The 18684-nt window shown below is 50.2% G+C and overlaps 1 protein-coding gene across 3 annotated transcripts in view; it reads right to left on the bottom strand.

Annotated features, from left to right (window-relative positions):
- kif25 (kinesin family member 25) overlaps positions 1 to 18684 on the bottom strand; it is a 331410-nt gene that overhangs the window by 175323 nt on the left and 137403 nt on the right. For all 3 annotated transcript variants that reach the window (XM_072503593.1, XM_072503588.1, XM_072503600.1), the window contains exons 8-9: positions 15725 to 15792; positions 11687 to 11761 (exon numbers count right to left, since the gene is read on the bottom strand). In XM_072503593.1, the coding sequence (XP_072359694.1) occupies positions 11687 to 11761; positions 15725 to 15792 (143 nt within the window). The remainder of the gene's footprint in view (positions 1 to 11686; positions 11762 to 15724; positions 15793 to 18684) is intronic.

Genomic DNA, 18684 nt, shown 5'->3' with positions numbered 1-18684 from the left:
TCACTTAGACTCGGCAGTGCCAGTCCCCCTCTGTCCCTACTGCGCTGCAGGAACCCCCTCTTTACTCTTGGGGTCTTTCCAGCCCACACAAAGCTCATAATACTCTTGTCCACCTTCTTAAAAAAGGCCTTTGTAATCAGTACAGGGAGGCACTGGAACACAAAAAGAAACCTCGGAAGGACCACCATTTTAACCGCCTGCACCCTGCCCGCCAATGACAGGGGCGCCATGTCCCACCTCCTAAAGTCCTCTTCCATCTGCTCTACCAGTCGTGCCAAGTTAAGCTTATGCAAGGTTCCCCAGTTCCTGGCCACCTGGATCCCTAAATACCGGAAATCCCTTGTTACCCTCCTCAACGGTAAATCGTCTATTCCCCTGCCCTGTTCCCCGGGGTGCATCACAAACAGTTCACTCTTCCCCATATTCAATTTATATCCTGAAAATTCTCCAAACTCCCTGAGTGTCTGCATTATCTCAGGCATCCCCTCCACTGGGTCCGCGACATACAACAACAAATCATGCGCGTATAATGACACCCGATGCTCTTCTCCTCCTCTAAGTACCCCCCTCCACTTCCTAGAGCCCCTCAGCGCTATGGCGAGTGGCTCAATTGCCAACTCAAACAGTAACGGGGACAGGGGACATGCCTGTCTTGTACCCCTATATAGTCGGAAGTGGTCAGATCGTTGCCTATTTGTAATCACACTTGCCACCGGGGCCCTGTACAGGAGCTGAACCCATCTAATGAACCCCTCTCCAAATCCAAATCTCCTCAGTACTTCCCACAGGTAGTCCCACTCCACTCTATCAAATGCTTTCTCTGCATCCATCGCCACCACTATCTCCGCCTCCCTCTCCGGTGGGGGCATCATCACCCCCAGCAGCCTCCGTATATTAGCATTCAATTGCCTCCCTTTAACAAACCCCGTTTGATCATCATGCACCACCCCAGGGACACAGTCCTCTATCCTCGTCGCCATCACCTTGGCCAAAAGCTTGGCATCTACGTTCAAGAGGGAAATAGGTCTGTATGACCCGCACTGCAGCGGGACTTTGTCTCTTTTCAGGATCAGCGATATCGTCGCCTCCGGCATCGTCGGGGGTAGTATCCCCCTTTCCCTAGCCTCATTAAAGGTTCTCGTCAGAAGTGGGGCCAGCAGGTCCACGTATTTCCTATAGAACTCCACCGGGAACCCATCCGGTCCCGGGGCCTTCCCTGCCTGCATGTTCCCAATTCCTTTTACCACCTCCTCCACCTCAATCTGCGCTCCCAGTCCTGTCATCTCCTGTTCCTCAACCTTCGGGAACTCCAGCTGGTCTCGGAAACGCATCATTCCCTCTTTCCCTTCCAGGGGTTGAGCCTTATATAGCCTCTCGTAAAATACCTTAAACACCCCGTTCACCCTCTCCGCTCCCCGTTCCATCGTTCCCTCCTCGTCTCTAACCCCTCCGATCTCTCTCGCCGCCCCCCTCTTCCTAAGTTGTTGGGCCAGCAGCCGGCTCGCCTTCTCTCCATATTCATACTGCACTCCCTGTGCCTTCCTCCATTGTGCCTCCGACTTACCCGTGGCCAACAAGTCAAAGTCCGTGTGCAATCACCGTCTTTCCCTGTGTCACCCTTCATCTGGAGCCTCCGCATATTGCCTATCCACCCTCAAAATCTCCCTCAACAATCTCTCCCTTTCTTTACCCTCTTGTTTCCCCTTATGTGCCCTAATGGAGATCAGCTCCCCTCTAACCACCGCCTTCAGCGCCTCCCAGACCACTCCCACCTGGACCTCTCCGTCATCATTAATCTCTAGGTACCTTTCAATACATCCCCTCACCCTTGCACATACCCCCTCGTCCGCCAACAGTCCCATATCTAATCTCCAGAGTGGGCGCTGCTCCTTTTCCTCTCCTACTTCCAGATCTACCCAATGTGGGGCATGATCTGAAATGGCTATAGCCGAATACTCCGTTCCTGCCACCTTCGGGATCAGCGCCCTTCCCAGGACAAAGAAGTCTATCCGGGAGTACACTTTGTGGACATGGGAGAAGAAGGAAAACTCTTTACTCCTTGGCCTAGTAAATCTCCAGGGATCAACTCCTCCCATCTGCTCCATAAAGCCCTTAAGCACTTTGGCCGCTGCCGGCCTCCTCCCGGTCCTAGATCTGGACCGGTCCAGCCCTGGGTCGAGCACCGTGTTGAAGTCCCCCCCCATTACCAACTTTCCCATCTCCAGGTCCGGGATGCGCCCCAACATACGCTTCATAAAGTTCACGTCATCCCAGTTCGGGGCATATACATTCACCAGCACCACAGCCTCACCTTGCAATCTGCCACTCACCATCACGTATCTACCCCCACTGTCCGCCACTATGGTCTTCGCCTCAAACAATACCCGTTTCCCCACCAGTATTGCCACCCCTCTATTTCTCGCATCCAAGCCAGAGTGGAATACCTGTCCCACCCATCCTTTTCTTAATCTGACCTGATCCGCCAGTTTCAGGTGCGTCTCCTGAAGCATGACCACGTCTGCCTTTAGCTTCTTTAGGTGCGCAAGTACCCTTGCCTTCTTAATCGGCCCATTCAACCCTCTCACGTTCCACGTGATCAACCGGGTTGGGGGGCTCTTTACACCCCCCCTCGTCGACTAGCCATCCCCTTTTTTAGACCAGCTCCCCACCCGGTTCCCACGCACCAGCTTATCCCCCCGACGGCGCCCTCCCGTCCCGACCATCCCATCCCGTAACAGCTCCCCCTTCCCCTTAGCAGCAGCAACCCAGTTAAACCCCCCCCCCCTCTGCTAGATCCCTCTCTAGCTTAGTTGCTCCCCCCATATTGCTTCCGGAAGTCAGCAAACTCTGGCTGACCTCGGCTTCCCCCGTTTATCCTTAGCCTCCCATTATGTGAGGCCCCCTCCTTCCTGCGCCCCCTTTTCCCGTCACAATTTCCATAGTGCGGGAACAAAGCCCGCGCTTCCCTCTCGGCCCCGCCCCTGATGGCGCAGCTCCCTCTCTCCTTCCCCCTCCCCTTCCCCACCGACGCCCACATTTCTTCGTGTGTGTCCCCCTTCGAGGGGAAAGAAAATTTTCCCCCATCTGATCACAGTCCCTTACCACCACCTCACTACTTCATTTCAAACACTCTTTCTCCAATCTAGTCCAACTTCTCCTCTTCAATAAATGTCCACACCTCTTCTGCCGTCTCGAAGTAGTGGTGTTTACACTGGTATGTAACCCACAGTCTTGCCGGCTGCACCATTCCGAACTTCACTTTCCTCTTGTGGAGCACCGCCTTGGCCCGATTGAAACTCGCCCTCCTTCTCGCCACTTCCACACTCCAATCCTGATACACGCGGATCACCGCGTTCTCCCACCTGCTGCTCCGTGTCTTTTTCGCCCATCTCAGGACCATCTCCCTGTCCTTGTAGCTGTGGAACCTCACCACTATTGCTCGAGGTATTTCTCCTGCCTTTGGTCTTCTCACGAGGACTCGATACGCTCCCTCCACTTCCAGGGGGCCCGTCGGGGCCTCAGCTCCCATTAAGGTATGGAGCATCGTGCTCACATACGCCCCAACGTCGGCTCCCTCTGCCCCTTCGGGAAGACCCAAGATTCTTAAGTTCTTCCTCCTCGAGCTATTTTCCAGGGCTTCCAGTCTCTCCATACAACTCTTATGCAGTACCTCGTGTGTCTCCGTCTTCACCACCAAGCCCTGTATCTCGTCCTCATTTTCGGCAGCTTTTGCCTTCACTCCACGGAGCTCCATCTCTTGGGTCTTCTGCGCCTCCTTTAACCCCTCAATCACCTGCAGCATCGGCGCCAGCACCCCCTTCTTGAGCTCCTCCACACATCGCTGGAGGAACTCCTGCTGTTCCAGGCCTCATACCAACTGGCCTCCCTCCACCGCCATCTTGCTTCTCACTTCCCTTCTTTGCCGCTGCTCCAGAGGATCCTCCGCAATCTGGCCACTATTATCTCTTCTGTCCATTCACACCTCCTTTCTATAACCTGCCGACAATACTACTTGATGAACTTCTGCCCACTTTTCATCTGCATATGTAAAGGTCTCCATTTTCTCATTAAGACATCATTTTTACGGTAATAACACTCTGATATACACTCAGATTCCTCTTCCGTATATGCTTTCTGATACATCCGTTGTATTTCTATATCTTTTTGTTGTAATTCCGCCAATTTTCCTGAACTAAAAATATCCGCCTCATCCTCCACCTGTTCTTGTTCTTTTTCAACCATCTGATCAAAAATCGTTTCTGATAATTGCAATTCCACTTCCTCTTCACTGTTTGATTTCTCCTCTTGTCATAACCTGTGACTTTGCGACCTTGTTACTACACAAGCCGGAAAAATCCCAGGATATCCATCCTTCAACATTTCAGTTGTCTGATTTTCCACTGGCATATCCACCACAGTTGGCATCACTCCCAACTGCGATCCAGCTATATCATTACCCAAGATAAACTGTATTCCTGGACAAGATAGTTTATCTATTACTCCTACTACCACTTCACCACTCTTCACTGGACTTTCCAACCGTACGTTAAATAATTGAACACCACTCCTCTCACCCCGAATTCCACATATTACCACCTTTTCTGGCAACATTCTTACCAAACTACACAACTCCTCATCTCTTACCATTAAAGATTGACTAGCTCCCATATCTCTTAAAATTGTGACTTCTTTACCTGCTGCTCCTGATACACATGAGTAAACTTTACCCACACAAGTAAATTCTTTAAAGAGATCTGGCACCTTCTTATCAATCACCTCTTGACCAGGCTGTACCATCTTTTGCACCTCCTTCATTTCACTTGGGCTTTCCTTTACCACTTTAACAAACCCCCACTGTCTTATCCTGTTTTACCACATCAGCCTTCCCAGTACTTTTCTTCAACCACCAACACTGTGACTTTACATGGCTTAGTTTATTACAGTGAAAACATTTGAAACTTTTCATTTCTTTTCCACCCTCCTGGATTTCTTTTTTAATCTGAGGTACACTCCCCTTATTATCTCCCATCAGATCACCTTTACCTTTACCACTTGAGTATTTCTCATGTTCCCAGTTTCTATCCGTCACAGGCTGAAACTGATGTCAGAAACCAAGCTTTGATTTATGAACTAATTCATAATCATCTGCCATTTCTGCTGCTAATCCTGCTCTTCCACATGAATTCTCACTATATCAGGAATTGAATTTTTAAACTCCTCCAAAAGTATAATTTCTCTGAGAGCTTCATACATTTGGTCGGCTTTCAAAGCCCTTATCCACCTATCAAAATTACTCTGTTTGATCCTTTCAAACTCCATGTATGTTTGACCAAATTCTTTCCTTAAATTTTTAAACCCTTGTCTGTAGGCTTCAGGCACTAGTTCATATGCACCCAAGATGGATTTTTTCACCTCCTCATATGTCCCAGATACTTCCTCCGGTAATGATGCAAACATTTCACTAGCCCTACCTACCAGCTTGGTTTGAATCAGTAATCCCCACATGTCCTGTGGCCATTTCATTTGTTTAGCTACCTTCTCAAATGAAATGAAAAAGGCTTCCACTTCCTTCACGTCAAACCTTGGCAATGCTTGGACATGTTTAAATAGATTCCCACCAAGCCTTCGACTTTGACGCTTGTTCTCACTATCCTCATCACTATCCACCAACTCTACGTTTCCCTTTACGTCTGCCAATTTTAACTGACAGTCATGTTTCTTGGCCATTTTCTGAAGTTCAAACTCTCTCTCTTTATCTTTTTCCGTGATATGTATCTCCCTTTCTCTTTCTTTTTGTTCTGCTAGGGCTATTCTTTATGTTTTCCTTTCTTCTCTCTCCTTTTCCTCTCTCCCTCTCTTTCTCTTTCTTTATCACTCTTTCTCTCGCTCCTTCTTTTTCCTATCTCTCTCTTTTGTATTCAAGCTGCTTTAATTCTTTCTCATGTTCCATTTGTTTAATTTGCAACTGAATTTTTGCTATTTCCAATGAGTCAAACTGTATCTCAGGCAACTTTAAATGCTTAGCCACCGCCATAATTACCTCACCTTTTCGCATTTTGTCAGGTAATGTTAACTGCAATGTTTTTGCCAAATCTAACAGTCTGCTTTTAGTCTCTGTCCGTAAGAAACTGCGTGTGACCGTCTCCACCCCCAAAACCTTCAGAGCCTCTGAATGTGCCATTGTCCACAACACACTCCCCACTTAAACTAGAATACCACACTTGAAAAGCACCCACAATATGCTCACCCCTCACTGTTTTTAAGTTCACAAAGCCAATCCAATAGATACATTTATCCCGGACGAGCCCCCAATTTGTTATGGGCCAGGGTTTAGAGAACCCCAAAGTGTAAAATGGAGTTCACCTGACCCACAACTTTTAATAGATTGTGGTATCGGGAGCACACAGCCCACTCTACAGGTGTGGTACAGCAGAAATGGAAAAGTATTTTTTAAAGCAAAACAATGTTTATTCTATGAACTCAAGTTAACCTTTTTAAAACATAGTCAACATCTTAGCAACAATTAATTCAAATACAACCCCAAAGAATACAATACTAAGTAATTCTTTAAGCTTTCCTTTTAACATCCATACGACGTAAAACACCTTTTACCAGAAGCACGTCAGGTTAAAGTCACTATTGTTATTAGTTTTAAATCACCAGGATCGATTTAGAGTCTTTAGATTACAGAGGGAGATCCATACACCTTCTGGCTGTGACATCAGCTCCAACACTGAAAACGAAACTAAAACACACCCTGCAGCCAGCTCAAAAACAAAAGTAAAAAGCTGACAAGACTGCCCAGCTCCACCCACTCTGACATCACTGCAGTAGTAAACACCCATTTCTTAAAGGTACTCTCACTACAGATATTTATATACACACCCATTTACAAACACCCATTTCTTGAAGGTACTCTCACATGACACTTGTGACTCCCTGTTTTCTCAGCTAGTGAGCCAGCAGGCAGCTGGCTTTCTCTCCGTGTTCGTAAAAGTTCCCTCGTGTGTGATAGAGCTGGTGCACTGCTTTCCTCGTGGAGAGCAGGTTAATGTCTATTTGTAGCTTCTTCCTCTCCACCAGTAGCTCTATGGTCGGGCCGTGGAGTATCGCCGGTCCATCTCCTGTGTGGAGTCAACCAGTTGCTGCCTGGCCACCTTCTCTTTCCTATTTCTGCGCACCTTGCACACAATTTCTCCCTTCATCACTGCCTTCAGAGCCTCCCAGAACTTGGTGGGTGAGATCTCTTCATTCTGGTTGTTGGTAACGTACCCATCAATGGCCTGTGATATCCACTCGCAGAATGCCTTATCAGCAAGGTGGGCCTAGTCCAGCCTCCATGGGGAAGCACTGGGCCTGGCCCGTTTCCAACCTAACATCCATGTAGTGTGAAGGGTGGTCGGAGATTACAATTTCAGAGTACTCCGCTCCTACAACCCCTGGAAGCACCAGGAAGTCAATCCAGGTGTAGGCCCTGTGTACCTGGGAGAAGAAGGGCCACTCCTTCTCCCCTGGGTGAGTGAACCTCCATGGGCCCACTTTCCCCATCTGTTCCATGAACACTCCCAATTCTTTCATCATGTTTGATTTTTTTCACCCCGATTTGGGGTTTGATCTGTCAGTCCGTGGGTCCTGTACACAGTTAAAGTCCCCTCCCACGATGAGTCGGTGTGCGTCTATGTCAGGGATTTCCGCCTTGGTGTTTTTCATGAATTCTGCGTCGTCGCGTCGTCTCAGTTGGGAGCATACAGATTCACAAGATCCACTGGTGTCACCACTAACTCTAACGTACCGTCCCCATGGTCCGTAACCGTCCTCATCGCTGTAAATGCTGCCCCTCTTATTGACCACCCTCCCCCGAGCCCTCGTCCCGTAGTACGAATGGCAAGTCTGTCTCACCCCGCTCTTCCTTACCCACAGTCGGGTCTCTTGGAGAAAGACTATATACCGGCTTTCATACTTTTCAGATGGTCAAAGACTTTGGATCTTTTCGCTGGGTCATTAAGTCCCCTGACGTTCCAGGTGATTCTTCTGATGGTGGGCTTCTGTCTCTCTCCCCCCGTCTTTCTTACCTGACGCACCACTTTCCTCATGAATAGCAGGTCAAACCTCGCCTGCCACTCCTTCCTCTTTGCCAAAAAACAGATCTGGGTCCCCCACATACCTCCCATCAACTCCAAAAGCTTTTCCATCAGTCATTGGTGTTCCTCCCTCTCCTCCCTATCAACCTTAAATGAGATCACCTTCCCTCACCACTGCCTTCAAGGCCTCCCAAATCATCGACGGCGAGACCTCCCCCATGCAAATGAACCCCACATACTCCTCAATTACCTTCCCTATCTTGTCACAGAAGATCCGCCAATAACCCCACATCCATCCTCCTCCCCAACTTCTAGACCGGCCCCTTCTCTAGTACCACAACCATCCAATGCGGACCATGATCAAGATCATAGTTGCCAAATAGTCTTTCCTCTGAACTCCAGCCAATCGCGCCTTCCCCACCACAAAAAAGTCAACCTTTGAGAACACCTTGTGCACCAGGGGAAAAAAAAGAATATTCTTTGTCTCTCTAGTGCAAAACTCTCCACGGGTCAACTCTCCCACCAGCTCCCTCATGAGCCCAGCCAATGCCTTCGCCACCTCCCTCCCCCGACAGGGTCAGCGAGTGTGGCTGGGATCTGTGCATCATCGGCTCCAGCACTGTGTTCCAATCCCCACTCCCAAAATCAACACATGGATATCCAGATTCGGAATGGCAGCCAAATATCTCTTCATGAATCCCACGCCATCCCAATTGGGGGCATTTACGTTTACCAATACCAACCTACCCTCCAACACACCCGTTACGATCACGTACCTGCCCCAGTGATCCACCACCACCGTCTCCATCTGGCACCATCGAAACCTGCTCAACCAGGCTACAACGACCGCAGCCCTTCCTCCCCCACCACACCCACGCTCACTAGCCAACCTTCGTTTGCCAGCACGATGACGTCTGCCAGAGCCCCCCTTCCTCCCCATCCCATCCTCAGTAACCCGTGTGGGCAGCACGGTAGCATTGTGGATAGCACAATTGCTTCACAGCTCCAGGGTCCCAGGTTCGATTATGGCTTGGGTCACTGTCTGTGAGGAGTCTGCACATCCTCCCAGTGTGTGCGTGGGTTTCCTCCGGGTTCTCCAGTTTCCTCCCACAGTCCAAAGATGTGCAGGTTAGGTGGATTGGCCATGATAAATTGCCCTTAGTGTCCAAAATTGGCCTTAGTGTTGGGTGGGTGTACTGGGTTATGGGGATAGGGTGGAGGTGTTGACCTTGGGTAGGGTACTTTTCCGGGGGCCGGTGTAGACTCGATGGGCCGAATGGCCTCCTTCTGCACTGTAAATTCTATGATGATAACCCGGCCCCTCATGCCAAAAGCCCCACATGCCCCAAACCAAGAAACAAAAAACACACTCAGAAGGAGAAACAAGAACATTTCCCCCCCCCCCCCCCATTGAGAGACAAGTACAAACACCTAATCCAAGGTAAAAACTCAATCAGAAAAACATTCCCTGTCCCCACCAACAAAGTCCAAATCCCAACTCTCATCTCCGATCCAGTCCTCCAGCCTTAGTGAATGACTCCACCGCCTCCACCATCTCAAAATAAAAGTCCATTGAATTATGAGTCAATCTCAGCTTTGTTGGGTAGACCACTCCGAGCCTCACTCCGCTGCCGTACAGTACCACCTTCACCCAGTCCAAAGGCTGCCTGCCCATTCGCCAACTCCATCGTCAGATCTTGGTATATACATATACCAACACCTTCCCACTTCACATTTTGCTTCTGCTTCGCTCAGCTCAAAACCTTCTCCTTCACTTGATAGCTGTGGAAGCAGACTATGATTGCCCTTGTTGGCTCATTTGTTTTAGGCCTCGACCGGAGTGACTGGGCTCTACCCCGCCGCCCCCCCCCCCCCCCTTACTCAAGCCCACACCTCCACCCTATCCCCATCCCCGTAATCCAGTAACCCCATCTAACCGTTTTGGGGTTGGATAAGAAGAGCAATTCTGCATGGCCAACCCAAACCTGCACAACTTTGGACTGTGGGAGGAAACCGGAGCACCCGGAGGAAACCCATGCAGACACGGAGAGAACGTGCAGACTCCGCACAGACAGTGACCCAAGCGGGAATCGAATCTGGGACCCTGGCTCTGTGAAGCAACAGTGCTAACCACTGTGCTACAGTGCAGCCAACCTCTGCAGCTCCTCATCCATTGAGGTGAACTGGTCAGTGTGCTGCGACAGTGCCCCCTCCACCCCCTTTAACTTCTCTCTTTGCTCCCGCACCTCGACCAACGTCTTCGTCAATGCAACCTGAATCAGGGCAAATGTCTCCTCCACCCACTGTTTAAACAAAACTGTCATCTTCCTTCGAAGCACCTCTAAATGTTTGGCAAACAGCCGTTCAAACTCCACCGACAACACTTCGGTCAAAATTTCATCCGTGGTGGGTGAAGCCCCATCTGATGACCCAGCCAGTGTCATCTTTCCTCCTGCTGGACTCACAGCAACATTCGTCGGCGGACTTTCGCTTGCCCCTTCTTTCCAAGACCTTTCTTCTGGGACTTTGACATTCTCCTAGCTCCTTAAGACTTCCTACACCAGTCCACCCAGAAACTACCCTCGAGACCAGGTATAAAAGTCAAAAAAGATTCTAGCAGGAGGCACCTAATGTGCGACCTCCACCTAGATGTTGCCACCGGAAGTCCAAACATGCTCTGTTCTGAAATGGTTTGAGACCCATACTGCTGGTTATTTTTAAAGTGTAGGATCTGACTCATTATCCAACTTCATAACCGTTTGCTGATAAAGATATTTTGTGTTCCATTGGATTCTTAAATGTTTTATCCTTTATGCTGGTTCAGTGTCTTTTAGCTGCTTGGGAAGTGTTAAAGAATCAATGATAATAATAATAATAGCTTATTGTCACAAGTAGGCTTCAATGAAGTTACTGTGAAAAGCCCCTAGTCGCCACATTCTGGAACCTGTTCGGGGAGGCCGGTCCGGGAATTGAACCCGCCCTGCTGGATTTGTTCTGGATTACAAACCAGATGTTTAGCCCACTGTGCTAAACCAGCAGTGATGCATGTTGCTGGCTAATTTATTGTTCCAGCTAACAACATTTTTACCTTCAGACCATTATAAAATGAAATATTGTAAATAGAGTAGGAAAGGAATTCAGGAAAAACTTCTTCGCCCAATGTAGTTAGAATGTGAAATTGCTGTCACAGTAAGTAATCAAGGTGAATAGCACACATGTCAGTAAGGGGAAGTCAGATAGTCACATGAGGGAAGGAAGATTAAAAGGGATATGCTGATAATATTTGATGAATTAGTGTGGGAGGAGGCCCCTGTAGAACATACATGCCAGAACAAACTAGTTGTTCAGTGTTCCAAATTCTCCAGCATTAATTAGTAATAATCTTACTAAATTCAAACTTAATTATTGAAACACTTCCATTTTAGAGTTGAAATTGTATGTATTTTGTTCCTACTGGTTTATTGATTTACTGTAATCATGTGGTTTGCTTTGCTTCTAAAATACATTTTAAGTTGTGTGCTGCAGGCTGAACTTTCCAGAGGAAAATAAAATTGTCTCATGGAATCTGTTAATACAACATAGTTAGAAAAATGTGTAACACTTACCCATCAAGTACAGAGGTAAGTAAGGGACGCACTTCCTCAAACATGGATTCCTGGGAATCACCAGGACTATAAACCCTATTGTGTAGAAAGAGTTTATATCAATGATGAATCGTACATTAATTAAGGATGCACAATAAAAATAAATTTTCATTAAGCTACAAACACAGTTATTGATTCAAACCTCTTGAGGGGCAGCATGTTGGCTAGCGCTGCTGCTTGACAGCGCCAGGGACCCGGATTCTTTTCCGGCCTTGGGTGACTGTCTGTGTGGAACCTTTTTTTTTGGGGGGGGGGGGGGGGGGTGATTTATCACAGTGGGGGGAAGGGGGTATTTTGTCAGAGTGGGGGGATTGGGGCAAGAGGAATTTGTCAGGGTGGGGAAGGCCTGGGGCAGGGGGTGATTTGTCAGCGGGGGGAGGGGATTGGGGCGGGGTGACTTGACAAGGTGGAGGGGGCTTGGGAAGGGTTGATTTGTCAGGGTGGGGGGCCTGGAGCAGGGGGTGATTTGTTAGAGTGGAGGGGCCTGTGGCAGAGGGTGATTTGTTGGAGTGGGGGTCCTGGAGCAGGGGGTGATTAGAGTGGGGGGGACCTGGGGCAGGCGGTGTCAGAGTGAAGGGCCTGGGGTAGGGGTTGTCAGAGTGGGGGGGCCTGGTGTGGGGTGATTTGTCACAGTGGGGGAGTAGCAGATTTGATCGAGCTTATCGGAATTTGCACATTCTCCCATGTCTGTGTGGGTTTCTTCTGGGTGCTCCGGTTTCCTCCCACAGTCCAAAGATATTCAGGTTAGGTGGCTTGGCCATGCTAAAATTGCCGCTTTGTGTCCAAAGATTTGTATGTTAGGTTAAGGGGTTATTGGGATAGGCAGGGGAGTGGGCACGGGTTGGGTACTCTTTCAGAGGGTCAGTGCAGACTTGATGGGCTAAATGTCCTCCTTCTGTGCTGTAGGGATTCTATGATTGCAGCAGTAAATCTTTCGCTGCACTGCTGTTATAAACTTCTATCATTAGCATCTGAAACAGACTAAACCCAACATTTTGGTGCCTACCACCTGTAAATCTCAGGGTCAACTGATTGGCATGACTCTGGATGGGACGTGCCATGGATCTTACTGTTAGTCGGCCTGAAATGCTTCAGGAAGCCCAGAAAACCTGTGGTATAGGATGGGATAGTAGTTAGAAGAAGGCAGTGTATTGCCATTTAAAGACACCCTACACTTAAATGTGACTGTCAGCAATGAGTAAGTTGAAATTGTAGTGGCAAGAAGGCGTAAAAGACCAGCTATAAGAACATAGAAGCAATAATCGGCCATTGAACCCATCAAGCTTGCCCTGTTATTCAATTAGATAATATCAGGTCACATCAACCACTCTCACCCCCTGGACTCCCAGGTCTTCCAACATCCCAAAAATCACCACCTCTGGACTCGGAACCACTTCCACACCCAACACCTCGGGCATCATGTCTGAGAACCCTGCCAGAACCTACTCAGTCTCGGACACGCCCAGAACATGTGGACATGATTCGCAGTTCCCCCTGCATATCGCCCACACCTACCTGCTCATCCTCGTCACCGTCATATGAGCCCTATATATCACTTTAAACTGGATGAGGCTTAACCTTGCACATGACGAGGACACATTTACCCTCCACAAGGCCTCCCGCCCACGTCTCAGTCCTCAACTCCCCTCCCAGCTCCTCCTCCCATTTACGCTTAATATCCCCCACCAGGGCTCCCTCCCACACCATATACTTCTTATAGATATCCGACACCTTCCCCTCTCCTATTTCTCACCCGCGGGGTCTTTCCCGCCGACACAAACTCAGAGATCAACTCATTGACTTTCCTAAAAAAACGACTTGGGAACAAAGATAGGGAGGTTATGAAATACAACCAGAACCCTCGGCAGCACTGTCATTTTTACTGTCTGCACATGCCCTGATATCTCTTAAAGTCCACCCTCATCTGCTTCACCAGCCAAGCCATGTTCAATTTATGCAACTGTGCCTAACTCCGTGGCACCTGGATACCCAAATACCTGAAATTCGGCCCCACCACCCTAAACAGCAACTCCCTAGTCTCCTTTCCTGCCCCCTGGCCTCAATCGTGAGTACCTTGCTCTTTCCTATATTCAATTTGTATCCCGAAAACCAACCAAATTCCCCCAGGATCCCCATATTGCCTCCAATGCTGCCCACCGGGTTTGAAATATATAATAACTGGTTGTCCAATTAGGACCTTAGGACCCCCAGTCCCTGAACCAGCCCCTGCTTCACTTGGGGAAACTCCAACCCATCCAGGAACCGCCGCATCCCTTCTTCCCCGGTTGGGGGCTCTGACTCGTAGAGTCTCCTATAAAAGCCTCAAAGACCCCATTCACCTCCTCCAGGTCCACTACCACCTTACCCTCATCATCCCTGAATGGCAGCACTCATCTGCTCATACACCACTTCATCTGCCAGCAACCCCACATCCAGCCTCCACTGTGGGCAGTGCATGTTTTCGGGACTTGTGGGAGGAAAGCGGAGCACCCGGAGGAAACCCACGCAGACACGGGGAGAGTGTGCAGACTCCGCACAGACAGTTGCCCAAGCCTGGAATCGAACTTGGGACCCTGGCTCTGTGAAGCAACAGTGCTAACCACTGTGCTACTGTGCCACCCAATGTAGCGCGTGATCGGAAACCACAATACTCCAAATCAGCCACACCCACCAGCAATCTCTTGCCCAAATCAAAAAAGTCAATCCGGCAGTACACCCGGTACACATGGGAGAAGCCCTCGGTCTCCCAAATCCCCATGGGTCCTCCACTCCCATGTGATCCATAAACCCCCTCAGCTCCTTCGCCTCTGCCTACACCCTCGACGACTTGGGACTCGACCCGTCCAAGCTCGGATCTATGACCGGATTAAAATCACCCCCCATAATCAACCGATGCAAGTCCAAATCTGGGACCTTACCTAACACCCGCCTCATAAAATCCACGTCATCCCAATTCGGGCATAAACATTCATCAGAACAACCAGCATCCCCTCTAACTTCCCATTAACCATCACATATCGTTCCCCACTGGATTGGTACAAAACTCCCTACCTCGAACGCAACGCGCTTATTAACCAACACCGCTAACCCCTCATCTTCACATCCAGCCCCGAATGGAACACGAGTCCCACCCATCTCTTTCTCAGCCTCGCCTGATCCTCCAGCTTCAGGTGCATCTCCTGCAAAAAAGCTACGTCCGCCTTTAGACTCTTTAAATGAATGAACACAAGCGACTATTTAACCAGCCCATTCAACCCCCTCATGTTCCACGTGACCAGCCTGGTCGGGGAGCTTCCAGCCCCCTTTCCCGACCAATCAGCCCCTGGCCCACATCATGCGACCCTCCAGGACCAGGCCCACCCCCCGATGCCCTTCCTAACTGCGCCACACCAACCACACCAATGTCAGCAATTCTTCCCCCCCCCCACCCTTTCCCGCCCTCAAACAAAAAAAACCAATCCTCCGCCCCCAAAGCACCTTCCTCCTGGCAACCCCCGACTTCACTCCCGTTAACTTGCCCGCCCAGCTATCACCCAAGGCCTCCAACCAGCACTCCCACTGCCCGTTATCCTCGCCACCGTCATATGAGCCCTATATACCACTTTAAACTGGATGAGGCTTAACCTCGCACATGACGATGATGAGTTTGCCCTCCACAAGGCCTCCCGCCCACGTCACCCCCCCACCCCCCCTCAGTGACTCGGCCTCCTCTTCAGCGCCTGTGCCCTTGGTCCACCTCCGGAGACTGATCGAAAGCCCCCTCCCCCATCAATTTCCCACCAAATCTGAGACCACTCATCCATGGGTGCGACAAGAAGTTTGAGCCTAAATCTATTTTCTATTTACATTCTACATTTGCGTACAATGGAGGTAGAAAAATTGCCAAGCCTGCCACAATCAGCTCTTAAACAGTGATCTGAGGAGCTTTTCATCATTGGATTGTTCTTTGTAATGTGGTGACTGAATAATGCTGTGAATTATTCAAATGTTAAAACTTACCGGTCAAACTGAAACATCTTGTTCACCATTGTATGACCAGGACGATTGCATTTTACATGAACTGTTTCCTAATTAAAAGATAAAAAGTAGATGAAACCACAATTTTTAACTGAACATGTGAAAATAAATTGCAGACAATGGTGGAATCTTACCTAAAAAATGGCAAAGTGTCCATTTCAGTGAGAAAAATGGTGCGATTCCTGTCAACGGCAGGAAATCTCATGGAATATTGAGCCTATTAAACCACAGTTTTTTCTTTCAGTGAATCATGCCACACTCTTGGTGGTCTACAGATTTGCTCGCACAGAGAAACCTATTGACTGCAATCACTGGGGAGTTCCATTTAAATGCCTCCCCAACACTTGTTCCAAATCCAACCGAAGGATGGCAGTCAGAAAGCCTTCTCCAAGATTCTCAGAGGGAACCCTCACCATAATTCCTGGATGGAGTCCAGCAGAAGTGGGACTTCCTGGGCGGGATTCTCTGATCCTGAGGCTAAGTGTTGACGCCGTTGTAAACGCCGTCGCGTTTCTCTATGGCGTCAAAACGCCCTCAGGAGCAGAGATTCTGACCCCTACAGAGGGCCAACACGGCACTGGAGCGACTCACGCCGCTCCAGCTGCCGATCTCGGCGTCAGATGGGTGCTGCGGATCTACGCATGCGCAGTGGGACCGGCGCCAATGCGTGCATGCGCAGTGGGACCAGGGCCAATGCACGCATGCACAGTGGCTCCCTTCGCTGCACCGGCCCGTCGCAACATGGCGTAGGATTACAGGAGCCGCGCGGACAAAAGAGGCCCCCGGCGCGAAAGGCCGGCCCGCCGATTAGTAGGCCCCGATCGCGGGCCAGGCCACAGCTGAGGCCCCCCCGGGGTCGGACCCACTCTCCCCCCGCCAAGCCGCCCCCGGATGCATGCACGCTGAGGTCCCGACGGTAAGAGCACACGTGGACGCTGCTGGCGGGACTCGGATTTTTTGCACGGCCACTCGGCCCATCCCAGGCGGAGAATCGCTGGGGGGGGGGTCGCATAGAGCGGCCTCCGACCGGCGCCAATGGCGCCGATTCTTCACTCTCCGAAGAACCGGCGGACCGGCATCAGCTGAGAGAATCCCGGCCCCTGTATCTGAATTCCAGAAGGCATCCCTCCAGCAGGGTGACCACTCCATCTGGGAGAATATTACTGCTATAATAAGTGCCAGCCTCCTGCAGAAGAGGAACGGGCGGCAGTGCAGGAACAAAATAAATGACCTTCTTCGCACGGTCAAGGTAGGTCTGCCACCTCAGTCTCTCACTGCTCTTCTTTGCACACCCCTTGCATCTCCAAGGTGATCTCTCACGCAGCCACTTGTAGGTTGCCCACCTGTCACGAGGCCCTCCTTCCCCCAGCCCCAATCCCCATGTTTCCCCCCCCCCCCGCCCCCCCCCACCCCAATCCCCAGCCTCTACTCAGCTCCTCACATACCCGCTCTCACTCTAGTCCCATGCATGCCACTCCTCAACCATCTGAACTGGCAGGACACCAGACTACATTCTCCCCATCTGTCTCTCCATAGGACAAAACGAAGCAAACCAGCATGAGAGTGCACAGCCACCTGGAGTCACGCCAAAGCTCTGCACTCCTACCCCACATGGGAAAAGAACCCTTAAGCTGGCCGGCGAGAAGCAGGGCCGCGCTTGTGGGTGGCATAGTGGGGGCTGCAAGCAAACGTGAGGACCCCAAGGACACAATCATTCCTCAAACCTCACGAGTAAACATCTTGCATCATGAACCTCCTCCTGGGCCTGGTGAAATATGCCAGAACCACAGAGGGGGCCATCCAACCCAACTCGCATCAGGGATGACAGCATCCTTCATCAACTGCAAGGCTGACAAGTGGAGGCCCATTGCGTTCTGTCTGAGAAGATGGTGCCATCACTCCAACACAATGAAGCCAATGCTGCGAGAGTGGCATCCGCAGTGGAGACCTTGATGCAGGAGGTGCACTCCATGGCAGGTGATGTCCGCTCCATGGCTGAGGGCATGAGTTTCAGGGTGTAGAGCTTCAACTGCATGGTGCAGGCTTTGGTGGGAATACATATGTGTATGCGGCGTTTCTGGAACTCACTCCAGCTGCTCCTCTAACCTATGGAGGAGCACAGGGGCCCCGGGTCACCTGAAGGGAAGTGAATTGACAGGAGTGCAGCTCAGGGCATTCCACCAAGGGGACCCAGGGTGTGTCTAGCCCATTTGACATCTCCTTCCCTGTGAGCAAAACCCCCTCCAGCACACCATGGAGTATAATACTGCAACACCCGTGCTGCCCAAAAGTAGGCCAGGACCCTCAAGGTCCAGGTCTCCCAGGAGACACTCACGAAGGTCATCGCAGCCAATAGGGCACGGAAGGCAACAGACTGCCTCAACATCAGCTGTGGATCCTGGGGTACACCTAGACATAGCGGGAGGGTGAGGAAGAGTCAGAAACAGTAGACACCGAATGGGCATGGGTGCAAATAGGCATTGGTCGAGATAGGTCACCACTGTAATATGGAACTTGTAAATAAACATCACTATGATCACCAGCAGATCCTGTCATTTCATGGCACCATGCTCTGCAAACCCCAGTGCCCTGAAAATCCCCATGCCCACTCACTACTTCATCCCTATGCAGTATGAGAAGTGCAGCACTATGTCTCCCCCACCACCCACACTGATGACTCAGTAAAGACATGCTGCTGCTGGCAGGTCCTCCCCTCCCCATGATAAGCCCATTCATCCGCAGGACGTGGCCAGCTCTGACAGGCAGGACTCAGATATATCGTTGGGATGGGAGGAGCATCGCTCGAACCTCACTGCCTGTCATCATCATTCTTGTCATGTGAGAGTACCTTTAAAAAATGGGTGTTTAAGAAATGTACCTTTAAGAAATGGGTGTTTATCAGTGATGTCAGAGTGTGGGTGGAGCTGGGCTGTCTGTCAGCT

This window comes from Scyliorhinus torazame, chromosome 1 (genome assembly GCF_047496885.1).
Source record: "Scyliorhinus torazame isolate Kashiwa2021f chromosome 1, sScyTor2.1, whole genome shotgun sequence".
Taxonomy (NCBI): Eukaryota; Metazoa; Chordata; class Chondrichthyes; order Carcharhiniformes; family Scyliorhinidae; genus Scyliorhinus; species Scyliorhinus torazame.
This window is presented reverse-complemented; position numbering and strand designations above follow the sequence as displayed.